General features: G+C 42.5%; 1 protein-coding gene across 1 annotated transcript in view; it reads left to right on the top strand.

Annotated features, from left to right (window-relative positions):
• The window catches only part of CUBN (cubilin), a 227,505-nt gene extending 208,127 nt beyond the window's left edge, over window positions 1–19,378 (top strand). Inside the window, exons 61-67 of the mRNA XM_045534123.1 lie at window positions 6,805–6,967; window positions 7,325–7,530; window positions 9,490–9,637; window positions 10,625–10,806; window positions 13,981–14,146; window positions 15,280–15,515; window positions 18,669–19,378. Coding sequence (XP_045390079.1) covers window positions 6,805–6,967; window positions 7,325–7,530; window positions 9,490–9,637; window positions 10,625–10,806; window positions 13,981–14,146; window positions 15,280–15,515; window positions 18,669–18,776 — 1,209 coding nt within the window. The 3' untranslated portion in view covers window positions 18,777–19,378. The remainder of the gene's footprint in view (window positions 1–6,804; window positions 6,968–7,324; window positions 7,531–9,489; window positions 9,638–10,624; window positions 10,807–13,980; window positions 14,147–15,279; window positions 15,516–18,668) is intronic.
• Window positions 19,379–20,102: the final 724 nt, after the last annotated feature.

Here is a 20,102-nt window from a genome sequence, read left to right as displayed (position 1 = left end):
CTGTAATTGTCTGAATTTCCTCAAGTTGTTTAGGACAGAGACAGCAATATCAAAAACAAAGAGCTGTTTTCTAGCTTCACAATAAAATATCCTTGGTTTTTTTTGTTCAAAGAAATTCTGCTCAGATCTATTCTTGTTTTCCCTCTTGGGAAAGCAATTTCCTCCAATTGGCAACTTTTCCAGCTTCTAGTATACCGGCAGATCAAAGAACAGCCCTTGAAATGTGAAACGTGGAGGTATTTATTAAAGAGATTTCTCTGTGATAAATCAGACATTTGGTTCCTTTTGGATTGTTTCTTAGAGATTATAATCAAATAACTTTTTAGAAAAGCTAATTTAATTCAACCTTATAGGTAGATGTACAAGTAAAAGCATGCCAAATTCCTTTATTCATTCATAATTCTATCACTCTTGTATTTGAAAGGGTTGACTTGGAGAGTAATTACTGTAGCTGCAGTTACAAAGTGAATTGTGTGTTTCACTGAGTGGTTGCTGTTGAAATCAACATTATATCCATTCCATAAAGAGTTATTTGGCGTGATTACATGCCAGGCGTTGCAGCCCTCACTGGGGATGTCGACAGTTAGTTATAGAAACACCTTGAGGAGTTCCAGCTCCTCAAGGCGCTGTCGGTAGAGTGTAGGAGACTGACACGTAGCAAATTAGTGACTATACGGCATGCAAATATGGTAAGTAGGAACAATCTAGAAAAGTGGGGCAGAGCAGGGTCTGATTGACTTCACTGTGGGGTTCAGGAAAGGCTTCCTAGATAGAAGGACTGAGCTGGGATTTACACAGTAAACGGAAACTTACCCTCCTTTGTTGTCCTCCACAAAACTCAGAGGAGCATCACAGGAGCTGGCCACCAAAAAGGAGGAAGGGGGACTTTGAGCTAAACCATCTCATACCCAGCTCCATGACACCAAATCACCTGTCAGTTCAGGGTTCCTGTGTTAAGCAGGAAGCGGGGTGGACACAGGGCTCAGAAGTAGGACCCTAACTGGCTTCCTCTGCCCGGAAATATGGGACCAGCAGAAAGGAGACGCCAGATTGGTGCCCCTTTTAATAGCCAATATTTTGCAATGCTTCCTTTCCCATTTGCAGTGAAAGTTATGTATGCTATAACCTGCCCATAACATAATTTCAAAAATCTATATAACGTACTCAATGCATGAAAAGGAGAAATAAAAGGAAAGTATATAAAATATCATATTTCCTTATGTCAATACTCTGACACCACTATGCTAGGTCACATAGAGTAGTCAGATTCTTCACCATATGTGAAGTTATGGTAAATAAAGAGTAGAAATTTAAACAAATATGGTGAGTTGTTTTCGCAACTTGAATGCCAATAGCATCATCACCATCTGTAACGTGAATTTCCAAAACGGTGAGAAAACTTAACAAAACAAAGTACAATCTTCCCTCGGCTTACACAGTAATTATATTCCTGGAAATTTGGTGCATATCAAAACTGTACAAAAGTATTTTTGTGTTTATATACAGAATGGATTTAGGTTCTGAGATCAAGTCACTATAAACAGATTTTGTTTCTTTTTTTTCTTATACGAATGTCTGACAGGACATTCAAAAGTTACATGGGGCATAGAACAAATCCTCACTTTGTGAAACTGTCCTGTGAATTGCAGGATGGAATTCTGTAATGTGGCTTCTAAACACGAAATGCCAGTTATAGCCCCAAGTTACTGTGATGACCCCAAAAGCACTTGTGCAAAACACTCCCCAGGGCGTGGTACCAACCTCACTGAGAACCTCTGTCTTAATCCCCGGGCTTAGCCATTCATCCTGTGGTCAGCCACTAGGAAGCAGGGCTGTCTGTCTCTGCAGAGAGCACCAGCGGTCTCTGTGGGGGCATCGGGCTTCTATCTTTATGAGGTAGTACCTCCTATTCGTTCATTCGTTCAGTCATTCATTCAGTCAGTGTTAATTTGAGTACCTACTATATTCCAGACATTGCTCCAAGCACTGCAAAAGAGCATTGACATTTTAAAAAACAACAATACTACGAAAATTCCTGCACTTGGGAAGCTGATTCCAGTCATTGTTTCTTTGTGGCTCTTCCTGAGACCACTGGTGTTAGAGCTGGTTCCCCTCGGCCCGGGGAACAGAAAGACAGAGTCACTGAGGCTGCAGAAAGGCAAAGGAGTTTTATTGACTAGCTCGAGCTAGGGTCCAAGCCCTGAGCACCAACACAGTGGTCTCTTTCCATGGGCAGGGACCCCGCGCAGCGGGGGCACATGTCTTTTATACTTTTCAGCAGATTACATGCACAGGGCATGCCATCCCCCCTCCCTCCCTTAATTCACTCCTTCAAAAGTGGCTGATTGTCTTGGCTCCTGATTGGTTGGTTTTCAAGCCACGGGACTGGCTTTTGATTGGTTGGTTTTTAAGTTGTGGGACAGGCTTCTGATTATGCCTTGCCCTTCTTATCTGGTTAATTGGTTGGAGGCCCCGGGGCTCTCCAGCCCTTTATCAGGAAGTAACTTGCGGTTATCTCCTGGGCCCTGTCACGTCCGTCAGGGCTCCACTTAAGCTAGGCCATATTTACAGAAGCAATTAGCATCCGCTAGAATCAAAGAGAGCACACTTTTTTTTTTTTTTTTAAACAATTCCCGTTCTTCACTGGGACTAGTGTAACTTTTTTCCTAGAACATTCTGAAATGGGTCAGAGTTTACTCCAGCCCTGAACAATCACTCTCTATTCTGTTTCCCGTACCAAATGACACCCCGGCGTACACCCTCCAGCAGACCCTCTCAGAGGTAATGCAGTAAGGTCAAAGAATTCACAAAGACACTCTAAGATGCAACATAGAGATCTCCAAGTAAGGATATTAAAATCCTCCAATTATCAAATTTCTAGGGAAATAGTAAAAGATAAAGTGCTAAGGATATTGCTTAAAAGTATCAAGTTAACTTTGAAAAGAATATCGAAGTCTATTGCCCTTGTGCCTTAAGAGTTTATAGAAATTAAAATCTAAAAATTTCCTTTCCTAGTTTTTTGAGCTGCTCACATTGAAGGCTGGGTAAGGTGCAGGATCGTGCAGTAGTTGTAGCAGAGGCTGATCTTCCACTAAATTATTCATACAATTTCTTCAGGATCTTGAGTAGATTCTAAAACTATTAAAGAGTTTCAGAAGTTGAGAAAACACAAAATTCTTCTCCGCAATTACCCACAGCCACAAGACTTAGAACATGATTCAGGCTCCGGGTCTAATACAGTTATGCCAGGAAACATGTGCTCCCGGGATACAGTATGTAGCTGCATATGATTGTGCGGGTCCTAAGAGCACCGTTTATACCCTGGTTTATGTATGATCCGCCCCCTCCTCGGCATTGCACAGGGCACCCCCTGCAACACACCATAGGGCAACCCTGCAAAAGTCCCTAGTGGGGTTTAGTGTTATCAGAGAATGCAAGCAGATAGAGAAGACGTTGGCTTTGGCACACAGGAGTCTAGAAACCTGTGTCAGCTGTCCAGAGGCCACAGCTGTCCATTTCAATGCAGTTAGGAGACATCTTATCACGGCAGTGCAGGAACAAATGCAGCACCAGCCTGGGGCCAGGCGTTCATGTCATTTCCTTCTGTCTGCTGCCTTCTCCCTCATACCTTCCTTCGCATTTGTCTAAAACCCAAATCGGATCTTGTAACTCATGTAGGATGAGATCCAAATCCCTTGACGTGAAACCTATGGAACTTCACAGGCTTGTCCACCGGCCTCCCCCTTTTCGCCTGTTCTGTCACCCGAGCGTCCAGACACATCGAAGCATCCAGAGTGGTTGACACGTGCCACGCAGTTCATGCTTCCACGGACTTCCGCTCATGTTCTTCGGCTGGGATGCCCTTTCTCTTTTGTAGGTCTAGGAGGTCTCTTTTTTTTTTTTTTTTTTTTGAGACAGAGTCTCGCTCTGTTGCCCGGCTAGAGTGAGTGCCCTGGCGTCAGCCTAGCTCACAGCAACCCCAAACTCCTGGGCTTAAGTGATCCTCCTGCCTCAGCCTCCCGAGTAGCTGGGACTACAGGCATGCACCACCATGCCCGGCTAATTTTTTCTATATATATTTTTAGTTGGCCAGATAATTTCTTTCTATTTTTTTTAGTAGAGACAGGGTCTCGCTCTTGCTCAGGCTGGTCTCAAACTCCTGACCTTGAGCAATCCACCCACCTCGGCCTCCCAGAGTGCTAGAATTACAGGCGTGAGCCACCACACCCAGCCTAGAAGTTCTCTTCTTACATTTAAGGACCAGTCCAAATGTCTGTATGAGGTCTTTCCTAGCTCCAGATCTGGGTTCCCTGATAAACTTCCATTGTTTGATTGCAGCACTTAGTTTTCTTTATTTTGTATATAATTCAGACACACCATGTATATATTTGCATGGATACATATGTATAATACATGCAAATAGACACATACATACAGTGTATCTGTGTATACACACAAACATATATTTTAATACAATATATGCATATTTAATTTATGGACCTTTCCTCCCACTAGCCCATGAGAACCTTGAAGGTCTAGAAAGTGCTTTCTACATCCTTGTATGCACAGAGCCTGGCACAGGGACCTGGCACACAGGACACAGAATAAAAATGCTGCTAATATGAATGTGATCATAAAGACAGAATTGATTATAGTGAAATTTTAACTTGTGTACCAGAAAAAGTACACGACTCAAAATTTGGCAAATGTACTCTTCTGTAAAACGAGGGGGTTAGATTACAGAACTCGAGTCTCTTCTGGTTCTAAATTAATAATCACGTTCAAGTAGGAGAGACAGTGCCATCTAGCGGTAAATTTCTTTTTCTGTTGCAATGACTGTTTTTAACCACTTCTGCCTTATGTAATCCTAGCCTTTGAAAATAATGTCAGTGCCAGTGGCTGTTCTGAGCCTTCTGACACACCATAGTTCTGTTATGAGTTAAATATTTGAAGCTAGATACACACACATACTTGTTTTAGAAATGCAACAAAGATTACTCATATGGAAACAAACTTTCTAGCAATGTGTTTGGGAGAAATCCAAGCACACACTATTTCAACAGGTGTTTGTAGAGGTTACCATGGCGGGGAATTGTTCTGGGTGCTGGCAACACCACGGTGAATAAGTCAAAGTCTCTCCACCTGTGGGACTTACATTCTTGTTGGGAGAGAGATCAGGAAAAGCAAATAAGTAATAAATAAGACACGTTTTGATTGTAATAGGAAAATGAATCTAATGTTGCTGAGGGAGAGCAGCATTAGATAGGGTTGGCCTCTCCGAGGAGGTGACAAGTCAGCTGAGGTTCAGCTTCAGCCGAGAGAGAGCTCCCAGCAGGGACAGTAGCCTGTGCAGGGGCTGTGGGCAGGGAACCCCTGGGATGGAGCAGTCGCAGGAAGCATGAGGTGCCGGCGTCTGCGGAGAGGCACAGGCCAGATCAGGTGGGACTGGCAGACCATGGCGAAGAGCTGGGATTTCACTTTCAGTGTGATGGGAATTCACTGGGGCATTTTAGGCAGAGCGGGAGCATAATTGCATGTAAATTTGCAAACACCCCAGGCAGCTCAGCGGCGGGTAGTGTGCGGGCTCCGCAGACTTAGATCCAGGAGGAAGATGTTACAGTGGTAAAGACGACGGATGATGGTGGTAGCAGTGGAGACGGGGCCCTCTGGGATGTATTTTCAGGTAGAATAAAGTGAATGTGGGAATGATGAGGAGAGAGGGGAAGGGAGAGGAGCCAAGGGTGACTGAAGTTTTAGGCTTAAACCATTTACTGAGATAAAGATTTTTGGGGAGAACAGTTTTGGGAGGGGTGGGTAGTGGGAGGGAGGAATCCAAGCACTTACTCATTTATTAGGTATTTATGGAGTACCTTTATGTGCCACTCTTCTATTTATCAAAACTTGGGACAGGTTAATAGTGAACAGAACAGTCAGAAATCTGTGCCTTCATGGAACTTGCATTTTTTCAGAGGGGAAGATGATGAAATAAACAAATTCAAATATGGTAAGTAGAAGGTAGTGCTCCCATCTGGAGAAAAATCAGGCAGGAAATGTTGGGTGAGTTTACATAGGGAAGGTCTTACTGAGTTGGTGATATTTGAGTGAAGACCTGAAGGATTGCAGAACAAACTATGTGGATACACGGGGAAGAGCATTCCAGGCAAAGGGAGCAGCAAACGCAATGGGCATGAAGCAGGGGTGAGCCTGGCTTGCTCAAGGAGCAGAATGAACAAAGTGGAGACGATAAGAAATTAGACCAGAAAGGCCAGGGGTGGGGGCCTGAGAGCTGTTGCTACGGCTTTGGCTTTTACAGTGAGTAGATGGGAAGCAGCTGGGAGGGTTTTCAGCAACCAGTGACCTGATCCCACTTACATGTGAACAGTATCCTCTGGCTGACGTGTTCAGACCAGACTCGCAGAGGGCCGAGAGCAGAATCAGGGGCTCCCTAGGGGGCCTCAGTGATAATACAGGCAGGAAGCGCAAGCAGCGTGGACCAGAGCGTTACTGGGAGCTGAGGCAAACCGGGCCACGAGTTAGCAGACTCTAATGGCACACTCCTTTTTAAATCATATTTTACTTTCCCAAAGAGAAAAAGAATGTTAGGCATCATACCAGGTTTTTGCTCAAAATCATTAAAATGTAATCGATTCCATTATAATTCTGTTCCTAAGTTAAGACCAGCTCTAAGAACACTAATGTAGAGATTCTTCATCATGACCTACTGTGACTTCACATCCAATTTAGTGTAAAATATGCAACTTCTTTGTGAATAATGGAGAGCTAATGAAATGGTTTTCTTTTCAGTTATACGATGGGGACAGTGAAAATGCCAACTTGGCTGGAACATTCTGTGGCTCCACTGTACCTGCTCCTTTTATCTCTTCTGGCAACTTCCTTACGGTTCAATTTGTCAGTGACCTAATTTTAGAAAGGGAAGGATTTAATGCGACATACACCATCGTGGACAGTGAGTAATTGAGACATTTTTACATATTATGCAATACATGTGTATTTATGTACTAAAAATAATGCCATGCTTGTTATACCTAAACTCAATGTTAATTACTAGCCTCATGTTAATTACTATCTAAGCTCAATGTCAATTGCTAAACACCTTGTTAATTACTCTGTGTTTAATCCGTGGTGCAAATTTGATGCAATGCTTAGTCAAGGATATATATCCCCCCAGCCCTTAATAGAGTGATATAAATATAGCTCCTTTGGGCTGGGAAGGTAGGGAAGGCAGGATTTTAAAGATTGTATGAGATGAGATGTGAGTAAAATGTCTTGTACATTGTTTTTTTTCTTTTTTCCTCCTCCTCAGTGCCCTGTGGAGGGACATATAATGCCACTTGGACCCCACAAAATATGTCATCATCCAATTCATCCAACCCAGATGTCTCATTTTCCATCTGTACTTGGGCCATTGAAGCTCCTCTGCACCAGCAGGTCAAGATAACCGTGTGGGCATTACGGCTGAGCTCGCAAGACTGCGCGCAGAATTACTTAGAGTTTCAGGACTCACCACAGGTAACAACTACAGGATGAATGACAGTCGAGTCTAGTGACCCTTTCACCAGTATTTGCAAACCACTTGAAGTAGTGAAGCCATGATTAAATAAATTCTCAAAGTTACTTCCAGCTTAATGTGGTTTTCAACTGTATACAAAGCCCTCCATTCCGCTGTGTGGAGAAACTTGAACGTGGCCCTGCAGGCCAGGAGCTCTGACATTCCTGTGCCCAAGAACCACCTGGGTGTCTTGTTAAAAGTGCATACTCCGGGGACTACCCTCAAAGCCCGATTCCCCCACATTGCACCCATTCATCTGAATTTCTGACAAGCATGGCTGGTGTGTTGGTAGCAACCCTAGAGCGCCATGGACCATGCCTGAAGAAACACTTCTGTAGTTAGTGGCATCCGTATATGGGATGGATTGAAGGAGTCCATACAGAACACAGGAAAATCAGTTAAGAGGCCATCTGGCACCTTACCAGGGCTGTCTACACAGTAATATAAGAGAGATAAAAAGGGAAAAAGCTGTTTTGATTTTAAAAATAAATGCTGAGGCTGAATTTCCCATGGGATAAGATGTTGAGAAGATAGATCGCTGGACATAGAGGCGTGATGTTGACAGAAGACCCAAAGGTTTGGGCACCATCCTCATATAGATAAGTGGTTGAAATAATGAGAATAATGAGATTATCCAGGGAAAATATGTAAAGTGAGGGGTCGTAAACTGAGGATGGATACCTGGGAGAACACCTGGGAATATGTGGATTGTTGCTGTGCAGTTTGGGGAGCAACTAACCCGCCCCAGTTCATTCCAAGAATGTCATGTTCCAACCCCATGTGCCAGCAATAATGGAGAGTCCTGTCCATCATCTTCCGAGTTTTCAAGCTCCTCCTCTGTATAAATCTGGGGTCCCCTGGTTTTCACATGATATTGCTGGGGAGAGAAAAGTCCATTTTGTCTGACTCCAACGTGGAGAGGTCCAAGACATGCTGGCTGCTGAGCAGACCCTGGACTTGCTTAGTTTTGTGCAAAGCGTAGACGCGGAGATAAGTCCTAAACTCCCAAGGTGGGCAATTTGCAAGGTTATCACCATTCCATTGGTGGTGTTCAGGACAAAATTCCAAGTACCCAGGGATACCCTCACTGGAAGGTCTTAGAGCCAAGTTAAAAGCTCTTTCAATTTCTCATTGCTTCATGAAGCTGAGACAACGGGCATCAGGGCAGACCACTCAGCTGGGCACAAACATGCTCCTTATGGGGCCACCAGGTAACTCTGGGGCATAACAGCAGCTGGATCAGCCTCCAATAAGACCCAGCATTTGTCATGACTGAATGATGCTCTCAACCCAATGAATAAAGGAAAGAACAAAGGTTTCAGCCTGGGAAGGTAGGGAGGGAAGACAAAAAATTGACTGACGGGCTGGGAGAAATTCGAACTCTCAAGGGATTCAAGAGCAGAAAGAGAAGCCCTCACTGGAAGACCGTGAAAGGCTGACATGGCGCCATTACAGAGGACGTGAGGTGAGCGCCGGCTCTGGGTGGCACCACAGACGGCAGAGATGGATGTCACTGTTAGGGAGCACAAAGTTAGGATGGTCAACGGCTTGTCTGTGAAAACACTCAAATCTCCAAGTGTACAGAAAGGAAATGGGGTGCAGAAAATGACTATGAGCTAAGACACACCAAGTCTTTAATAAATGAAGGGAAGCAATCAGAAGGAAAGTGAGTGAGAATGATGCGAAGGGTCTCAGAGTCTTTGGCCAGAGGTAGAGCCCCTCAAAGGGTCCCTTCCCCTCTGGTAGGACACGTGTCAATTCCAAGGCCGCCATGAGTCTCATTGCAGAGCACTTCGAACACCAGGGCTAGTTTCCATGGCTGAATACTGACACTGTGCTTGTGTATGTCGTGCAATTTGTTATGGTCTGTTCTCTTCCAACACTAAATCTAAGATGACTCGGCTTGCATTTCGTTTCAGAGTAATGGAAGTCCAAGGACTCAGTTCTGTGGCGGAAATGCTTCAGCCATCCCCGCGTTTTATTCTTCTACCAGTACTGCAATTGTCATTTTCAAATCTGGAGTTGTAACCACAAACTCTAGAGTGAATTTTACCTATCAGATTGCAGGTGAGTCCTGGAAACATGTTGCCAGAATTGGCTCCTGTCAGTAAATTAGTGATTAACATAAACCACATCCGTCTGAGGTGAGACTCAACTGGAACCCAGGCCCAATGTAGCAAATTACTAAAGCTGGTTTCTGGAGAGGTAAATTGAGCATAATGCTAACTAAAATGCTTAGAATACTAGCATATGTTTCAAAGCATGTAGTTCATTTGAAACTGTACCAGTTATTTTATAAGTTATCCACTTGATCACATGTAGGAATCGCTATACATATATTTTTACAAAAGCTTTATCGAGATATAATTCCTATCTCATATAATTTACCCATTTAAAGTTTTCATTTCAGTGGTCTTTAGTACATTCCCAAAGTTTGGAATTGCTCTTTCTTAGGAAATTATTTTGTAAAAACCAAGAAGCTTTGAAAGGGTCACCTGGTTACTATAACTGAGAAGTTTATTTCCAGAGAACACTTTATTTAATGTTTATTTTGAACTCGATTATGACTAAAGCCGCCTTTGATTAAAACAAACACATGAAAATGCTTTGGGTATTTTTTACTAAAAATGGCAAAGAACAATGAGTTGCCAGTTCTGTCAGAACAAATAACCCACCCAAGGAATTAAAGGGAAGTCACCACGCAGAACTCTGTCTTGGAGGTAAAACCTTTATGTCTAAAAAAAGTCTAAACGTCAGCCACCTCAAAGTGATCAGAAAAGTTCAAAGGATGCTGGAATATTCTGTCTTCTGAGGAAAAGCGCCTTTAGGTCATACTTCACAGGCGTGTTTTGTGTCAACGGTGCTGCTTGTGCTCTTGGTGCAGTTAACATCCCCTCTCAAGGCTCAGTGAACTCAAAGATAAACAAAGAGGCTGCGGTACTCTTTTCTAAAGTTTGTTCACATGTAATGATCTCTTTGAATTATGCCTGTCCAGTTGAAATAACACTCATATTTGGATGCATAGATTAATTACGAATTTTTTTTTTCTCTAAGATTGCAACAGAGACTATAACACGGCATTTGGCAATCTGAGAAGTCCTGGCTGGCCGGACAATTATAACAATGACATGGACTGCACCGTCATTCTCACAGCTCCACAGAACCACACCATCTCCCTCTTTTTTCATTCATTTGCCATCGAGAACTCAAATGAGTGCAGACATGATTTCCTGGAGGTAATTAATATGCACTTGAATATCATTTAAACGAGTTATTTAACAGACGATGGATCACTTAAGATTTTCCACCTTTTTCTCTAGTGCCACTAATCTTCTAGGGCCTTTATTCATTTCATTAATTTATTAGTTATCCTTTCATTCCCTAAACATTTACCAAGCGCCAGTCCAGACACTGGAATTACAACAGGGAACCTCAGGGCCCTCAGAGGCTCTTAGTCTAACGAGAAGGACAGATACAGCAGCCAGTGACAATACAATGTGAAAAGGACTGAGTGCAGCCTGGTTACAGGCCCCTAACTCAGTCTGGGGACAGGGAAGGGTTCCTTAAGAGGGTGACATGTGACCGTGGACCTGCAGGGACCAGAGGGAGGTCTAAGTGCAAGGCCCTGGTTTCAGAGATGGATGATGGCACTGGGTTGGAGAAGAGTGTTTTGCATGGAGATGAAAATGAAACTGAATGATCCTAAATAGTTCACCTAGTTTCCCCAACAACTGCAGTAAGCTTGGGGCACCTTCAGTGTTTCTAAGGATGAGCATTTCCTTGAATCAGCGTCGTGCAATTGCAGAGGTGTGCTCTGTCCTTCCTCCTCAGCCACCGCTGGGGTTCCCCAGTGCCACCAGAGCGCTCCCTCGGGGTCCTTTCTGCTCTGCATGACCTGCACTGTGTGTGTGAGAAGGAATATTGACATCCTCATTCACAGAAAGATGTTTTGAATAAGCCCCCGTCTGAGGCAGACCACGTGTGTGGAGCTCTGCACCACTTCGCCAGCAAAACCCCAGAGCTCACGTGGACGTGTCCTGTGCAAGCTCTGTTGAAAATGTGTTCAGTCTTAGGAAATCAACTGAGGAGGAACACACGATTTAAGAGCATAAGGATGCTGAAATCCTCTGTGAATGGAGTTTAAATCGACACCTCTCTAAACTTGGCTTTGTTTCACGTACACAAGAGTCTTCAGTAAGGTTTCCAAAGAGCTTGTTTGCTCCTCTACACCTGATCGGGAGTTTTATTTTTATTTATTTTTTCTCATTGCCTCTTTAGGTCAAGTCTTTATTCAAAATTCAGCTGTCCAGAATGATTCAACCTTTATGGAATACAGGAATTTAAGAGTTTGTGCAGCAGGCGTCTTCACTCCTGCACCAGGTTTCTTTCCTGCTGGCTTTTTGCAGCTGCTGGTTTCTTGGTTGCTGCACCCTTTCATTCCCCACCCAAAGCTTCTTCTTAACACTGAGCACCTTCTTTCCGTTCTCGATTGCAACCCCCTTGTCATCCGACTTGGTTTCCAGGGCTATGGCTGCCTTATCCACCCCGAGTGCTGATGCCTGGCCTGGCGAGCGAGGAATGGTGTTCCGGCACTTTACACACAGGTTTAGTGTCAACATGACTCCTGTGTGGAGTTTTATTATCCTGGAAGCTCACCCTATGGCATCAGTGCAAATCCTTTATTAATGACTATCCTAACACATAGCGCAATGAATACCACCCAGAGGAAGCGCACGCCTTTTTGTGGAGAATACTTGCCACGACGGGACGCTGGGAGGAGACAGAGAAATACAGGACGGGATTGTTTGTGACAGTCGGGTTATTAAACTCGGATCTATGAACCTCCCCCATCATGGAAACCCAAATATTTATATGAAGTATAATAGTTACTCGTATATGAAACTGGGAGAGGAGTGGGATATGGAGAAAGGACAGAAGACTCCATTAGGTCACAGTCACAGGGCGACTTCAAGCCCAAGTTGACTGTCACTGACCAGAGTGAGCAACTGCCTTTGCCTGCTGGGTGCTGGGAAGCAAAGCCTCACTGCCCGGCCGTGGCCGGTGAGAACGCCTCCTCCTGGCTGCCTTTATTCCACAGAATGGAGCTGAAACTTCCTGTCCAATAAGCAAAGAAAGGAAACCACACTTAGGCCCATGAAGTGTCGCTGTGTCTGGCTCTTGCTGGGAAGATCTGGGCGTAGTTTCCTGGCCGCCGCGCCAGGAAGCCTCAGCATTCCGTCCGCGTTCCCTGCGCTGGGAACGGAAACGTCTTACTGAGGATGCTCATTGTGTTGCCACCACCCGAAGGCTGAGCTCGGGACCACACCTGGGTTCTGCCGTTGTCCTTCAGCTCCCCTCTCAGGATCCTCTGATGTCCCAGAGATGCCCACTGCGTCACTCTCTGCTACTGGCTACTGTGTAGACCTAAAAGGAATCTCCCTAGAGCAGCAACACTAGAACTAGAGAAACTCTATGACTTAAGACAACCAGCAATAGGCCAATTTTTAAACTGTGGAATTATAAAGGACATGGGGGAACTTCCAAGATTTTGAATACATAGATCATTAAAATCAGCATTTGTACACGTCAAACCAGTTCCAAGTATTTAGACTGGGTAGCATTTCCTTAAGAAGCCTCCAGAGTCCTCCTCTGAGTAATGCACAGTAGGAACCCGGCTGGAGGTTGGAAAGTGGTTGAATTCAGTGTGGTTATCTCACACACCGACTCATTTCCTGTTTTCATGTGTGTCTACTCCATGCCGTGAGTTGAAACAAAAAAGCAACACAGCCTCAGAATGTGTCTTTAAAATACATTTAACATCAGTCAGAAATTGTATAGATAGATTGCAGTGTGTCCTTTTCCCATACAGAACTTCCTTTTGTTCTGGACTTTATTATGCTTTGTACATTGTATTTTGTTTCAGAGCCTCTTTACAACCAGATAATTTTCAATGGGAAAAATACGCACACGTGCACACACACATACAGAGTACAATAAATAAATCATCATAGATGACCGGAAACAGAGCAGGCAACATTGCCCCCGACTCTCACCCCTTAAAAATTCACTTTAAGTATATTCTTCAGTATGTTTCCCCAAAGCAAAGGCTACAGGATCATAGCACCAATTAGTGTATCCAAAAGTGCCCTGGTGTTTTAATTGCTCTAGGTTAACAGATATTTCTGAATCCAGATGCAAATGGCTTTTGTTCTACACATTGAACATCTTTCACCTTTGCAAGTTAAGATGACTTCTGTGTGTTTCAGAAAACCCTTTATTCTTAATTATATAAAAGACAAACTTTTCAAAAAAAAAATGGTGGCATGCAAATTGTCTCACCTCTTTATGTATAGCAAGGATAAATTGGAGGAGAAAGTATACAAATAACAATGAATGACTCCTTTTTAAAGGTAAGAAATGGAAGGAATAGCGATTCACCGCTACTCGGCAAGTACTGTGGAACTTTGCTGCCAAATCCTGTCTTCTCTCAAAATAATGAACTCTACCTGCGATTTAAGAGTGACAGTGCCATTTCCAGTCATGGATATGAGATCATCTGGACCTCATCTCCCTCTGGTAAGACATGTGCACTTTGTAAGGGAAAGCCATGGAGATGAGAAAAACATAAGGAATCTGACAGAAACAGGCAATGGTACCTTATCATTTTAGCTATCTGTGTACTTGATTATTTTCTGTTAAAAATAGGAATTCTTTTTTGCAGTTTTGGTCAGCTGTTTATCAAATAGCTAAAGGAAAATTTAAGTCATGTCAATATGTTAATTCAAGAGAGGAGTACCTTCACGAAATGTCCCCAAATATCTAAAAACCTTCAAAATAAGAATGATAAAAAAGGATCATTTTAAATAACTAATGGATAAGAAAAGAGTTTTGTCAAGACAGTTGTGGATAAAGACATCTTGGCACTTAGAGAGGAAGCTTAAAGATCATCTCCAATGCCCCAATTTTATAGATGAGGAGGAAAAAAACACCTGGATTAATGAGTTGACCAAAACGCTTAGTTAGGGTGGCGGTGGGCCTAGACATTGGTGGCTGTTCGCCTGCCTGGGTGCTTTGTAATTATGCCAGCCAGGTAGGATACCTGGATCCCCACATATATCTAGTCTACATTACGTTAGCTTTCATATACATATTAACAAATCAAACAAATTGACAGCAATAATTAAAGTATTTAAGTAAATACTTAGTATTTGATTGACAAATACTGACCTAAGTAAGTCAGTCAGTAGCCTGGTAAAGTCATTTCTATAATGAATTAATTCCTGCCACAACCTACAATAACACACTCTCTCTTAGTTCAGCCCTGATTGTTAATTTTACTTCAACCACGTCCTTCTCAACTCAGGCCATATAGAGATCTCCACTCCGCGCAAGGGCACAGACGACAGCTTTCCCCTCCCCTGCAGTTATTTCACCGAGTTCTTTGCTTTTCCATTCTGCTCTCAACCACAGTTTTCGAAGCACAGTCCTGGGGGAAGTTGTCCCTGGGTCATGCTATGTGTGCAGGGAGAGGAATGTATGGGGGTGGGGGAGGGATGGATCACGAGAAAGGAGGACCAGGAAAGGGGGTTTCTCCCTCTGCTGTCCTTGCAGAGTCGCAGCACCTTCAGCAAATAGACAGTCTTATTGCCAACGTGGCACATTGGTTTATACTTGGTGGCATCAAACTCCCTGCGGCCTTTTCCTTGCAGGCTGCGGTGGGACTCTGTATGGGGACAGAGGCTCGTTCACCAGCCCTGGCTACCCGGGCACGTACCCCAACACCACGCACTGCGAGTGGACCCTCACGGCTCCTGCCGGGAGGACTGTCACCGTCAGCTTCTACTTCGTCAGCATCGACGACCCGGGAGACTGCACCCAGAACTATCTCACACTCTACGACGGACCCAGCGCTGACTCTCCATCCTACGGCCCATATTGTGGCGCAGTGAGTAAAGCAAACAGTTTTAGATCCCCCCTGTTATTTTTAAACAATGAAAGCGACTTAGCATAGACTTTTAAAAGCAGACACCTGCGAAGGACAAAGCATAAGCCTTTAAGAAACTTGGGTGCAGGTTTCTGATCTTCCCATTTGGGGAGCAGGAGTGCCATCTGGTGGCCATTGTGTTGAATTACTATTAATAGTTACCAAAGCCAGCTCTGCGCGAGCGTCACCTGTGGAGTGAATCACTCCAGATCTGCACCTCCCCCCCAGACCTACCGAATCAGAAAGAATTTCTCCGGGAGGATCCATGGCTCCCCATGTGATGTCAATGCACTGCCCGTGGTTGAATACCCATGTTTATTTCTGCATAAATAGAACTACAGACAATTTGGACAGCTGGCTCCATTTCATCTACTTCTTGCTGAAAATTGCAGGAGTTCTTTGAAGAAATGGTAACTAATAGTTTGGTTGTTTTTGTGAAACTCTGATGTCATAGAGCTTCCTTAAACATCAGCTTAGACTCTGACATTGACTCAGTACTGCATCATCTGCGTTTAACACCCCTGCAAGTGAATTTGATACCAAAGAGCTGCCAAGCGAGGGGAATGCAGTGGCGGCTGGTGACAGGGTGTTTCTAATTGTTCTGCTCTTTGCCCAGCTTGCTAATCAAACTGGACAGAGAATTGCATAAGCTGGAAATCTAGAGAAATCTATAACTTATTATTTATAAAATTGATGAATGTTATTTTCAGAAATGTCAGAAAATAGACTAATTTTTCTAAAATCCTGAACATCCTATGTATTATTCTCAACACCAATCTTTGAATACATTTGCATATAGATGCATATTTTATACTGTTTGGTGGGGTAGTTTTTCCACTTACCAATATAGCATTAACATACAATCCTATTAATAAAAACACTGGTGCATCGTATTTAATTGTTGGGTGGTATTGTTGGGTGCAGCTTAATTTAATTCACGAAGCCTCTCTGGATGGAAGTTGAGGTCTCTTCAACTTTTCACCACTAGAGACAACACTCTGATACACCTTTTGGCAGCTGCATCTTCATGCACATAGTTAAATTACTTGGGGAGAAATGTTGGTCCAGGGACCAGCAGACACTGTTGTCGCTGTTACGCATAGGAGGCCCACAGAAAAGAGACCCATAAAATGTGCCACACACCAGATTTAGAAGCTGATTAGGGCTTTGACATTTCATGGAAATTTATAAACATTTCAAAAGGGAGGAAAAGAGACAATTTTAACAATACTATTTCTATTTGTATGGCCTTTTTTTTTTTTTTTTGCGTGTGTGGTTTTCAGTGACTTTCAAACATACAACCCCATTTGAGCCACACAGTGGCAATCCTGTGAGGTGGAAAGAACTCGTATATCCTGGACTTTGCAGATAAAAGTAAACCGAGGCACTGAGAGGAGAACTGCCTGCCATTTAAACCAGCGCCACATTAAATTGAAATACGGAACTGGATGAGTCAGTTGGTGTTCACAGTATTTTCCCAGTTTTACATTTCATTTTATGAATGTGGATATAATTTCATATTTCATAAGTGATTGTTTTCTTTCTTGAAAGAAATTGGTACCACCGATTTCTTTAACATTTCACAAATGTTAAACATAAATGTAAAATATAAATGAAAAAATGTTAAACGTAAATATAAAGCATAAAGTCAGTTTACCTACAGAAAGGTGGTGGAAGTAGCTCCTTATTTTGCTAATATAAATATAAGCCACATCAGGATTTGGAGATGTTTCATATTATGATAAAATACATGTCATTGTTTATGGGCAAGTAAATCCTGTGTCACTCACAGCTACAGAATCTGAACATCTGAAAAATGAAAGAGTAACAGGAAAAATAAGGAGAATAAAGGAGAGTTAAAACTTCTGTTAACTGGCCATACTAGTTTGTCAACATAGAATAAGAAATTGAAATTTGGGAGCAGATTAAATCAAACGTGAACAGCAGATGTGCACGGGAATAAAAAATATTGTATATTCCTTGATATAGCTCTTAGGGAAAAAAATCTCTCTCCTGCACACATTTTAAAAATTTACTGTCTTGGAAATAAGTCTGTGTTTTGATGATTCTTGATGGGTAGGGCTGAGGTAGGAAAGCACCGTAATGTAAGCTTCATGAGAGCAGAGCTTTTTGTCTGTTTTTGCTCATTTTTTAATAGCCCTAGTGCTAAAAACAATACCTGCAACATGGCGGTATCTTGATAAATATTTGCCAAATGAATTAAAGGAAAATAAGTAATCCTAGCAACACAAGAGCCCAAGGCAGGAGGATAGCTTGAGGCCAGGAGATCGAGACCAGCCTGGGCAACATAGAGAGACCCCATCTCTACAAAAAACTACAAAAAATTTAGCCAGGCTTGGTGGCTCATGCCTGTAATCTCAGCTACTCAGGAGGCTGAGGCAGGAGGATTGCTTGAGCCCAGGCATTCGAGGCTGCAGTGAGCTATGACTGTACCACTACACTCCAGTCTGGTGACAGAAAGAGCCCCGCCATCTCAAAAAAAAAAAAAAAAAAGAAAGAAACAAACTGAGACTCCTCTATCTCCTCCCCTCCATGCACACAAACACAACCGTTCCACAGAAAGATGTGGAAGTAAATCCCAAGAGGAAACTATAAATGTTGAGGATAAAAATATATGTTTTACTCATCTGATCATTTTAGTTACAAATGTGTTACTTTTAGAAAAAGCAAATTTTCAGTAAGAACGTGAATAAGATGTTCAAGGTTTTTTGACAACAGCTGTATTCAGATATAATTCACACATCATACAATTCATCGGCCTAAATGTACAATTCAGTGGTTTCTAGTGGATTCACAGAGTTGCATCATCACCACAGTCAATTTTAGGACATTTTCATGACCCCACAAAGAAACCCTGTATCCATTTAGCCGTTACTCAGCATTTCCCCTCAACTCCCCACCCCTGCGATATTCCTTTGGAAAGCATCGATCTGCATTCATTCTCCTCAAAGTTACTTCTAGAAATATGTGCAGGTTCACTATGAATTCTATTATATAAAGCTTTTTTATAGCACATGTTTTTACTAGGCTAACATTTCTAGAAAGATGTTCAGATGTGTAAAAATTATTGTTACTTTTTTTTTTCAATTTTAGGACACTAACATAGCCCCCTTTGTGGCGTCCTCAAATCGGGTCTTCATAAAATTTCATGCTGATTATGCAGCGCGTCCGTCGGCATTCCACTTAACTTGGGACAGCTGAGTGGGTAATGCCCCGCGTTCACCCAGCACCTGGAGTCTGCATCGCAAGGGACAGAACTCTGCCATCTTTACACAAGCCCCTGCCTGTACGAGCAGAATAAGCTGCACTTTCTTGGTTTTCACCAAAGCATTTATGGAACGAATATTTGTAATTTTTTTTGAACGTAGAATACAGCTTCTTTAGTCTTGACTATGCATGTCATTCTTCTGTATTTTGAGCTGAAATTTTTAAAAGTTCCTTACAAGGTTGGAAATGATTATGGCATCTGTAAAATACATTTTTAAAAGTTACTGATAAACTAGAGGTATGATTGTCCTTGTGAATGTCCAATAAGGGAATCATAAACATGACTGAATTATACACAGTTATGCTGCATTCATTTCTGACTCATTAAGATTTTGTCTTTCACTATGGGATCTATATAAATTTTCAAGCTGAATTTTTACCTTTTCATGAAGCACATTATGCCATTGTTTTCGTTTTTAAATTTTCCTCTGTTTGCCAGTGTTTATGTATAATTCACATCATATGTAATTAGAGTATTACTGCACAAAATATCAGTCTACGCACCACATTTTTATATTAAAAGAATTTTTCACGTCTCTGGTATTCTCAATTATACTTTTAAACCATATAGTACGTCAGTTCTTATATTATATTTTATTTGACAGCTCCCTCTTTTCATATATTTGTTTTATTTCCAATCTACCAATGTAACAGATGCACAAGTCAGTGAATATTTTTTTCGTATTTTAAAAACTTTTTATTTTGAAATAACATAGAGTCACAGGAAGTTGAAAAGACAGTCCTTAGAGGTCTTGTGTACCCTTCACCCAGCTTCGCCCAATTTTCCATAATATTTTGTGAATTGTTTCCTATAGGCAAGTTTTTAGGAAAAGTAGAAGTTCTTTCTACCTTTTGACCTGTATTGCTGAATTGTCGCCTAAGGGAATCAAAATCCTGCTAATTTTAGAAGTCTTTAGGTGGAAGCCAGAAGTCATTTTAATTAGATAATGCCTTTTGGGGAAAATCCCCAAGCAGGTTACAAATTTGATAAAAAGAACCTCTAGAAATAAGTTAAAACTGGTATTTTAAATCTTTCATGTTGAGAAGAAATTCCATCCTGTGCTAAACTTACCCACTTCAGGTGCGATGGGAACTTAACTTTAGACGCCCTGCTTGAGACGGAGCAGGTGGGAGGCAAGAGCTGAAGCCCAGCACGCCTCCCCGTCATGCTCCTCCAGGTCTATCGACGGCAAGGCTAACGCTTAGCGCAGAAGCTACGCCAGGACCCTGTTCCAGGTAATACCGTCCCGACCCTTTCAT

The sequence above is a fragment of the Lemur catta genome, chromosome 1, assembly GCF_020740605.2.
Source record: "Lemur catta isolate mLemCat1 chromosome 1, mLemCat1.pri, whole genome shotgun sequence".
Taxonomy (NCBI): Eukaryota; Metazoa; Chordata; class Mammalia; order Primates; family Lemuridae; genus Lemur; species Lemur catta.
Note: the sequence above shows the minus strand (reverse complement) of the source record. Positions and strands in the feature narration are given on the sequence as shown.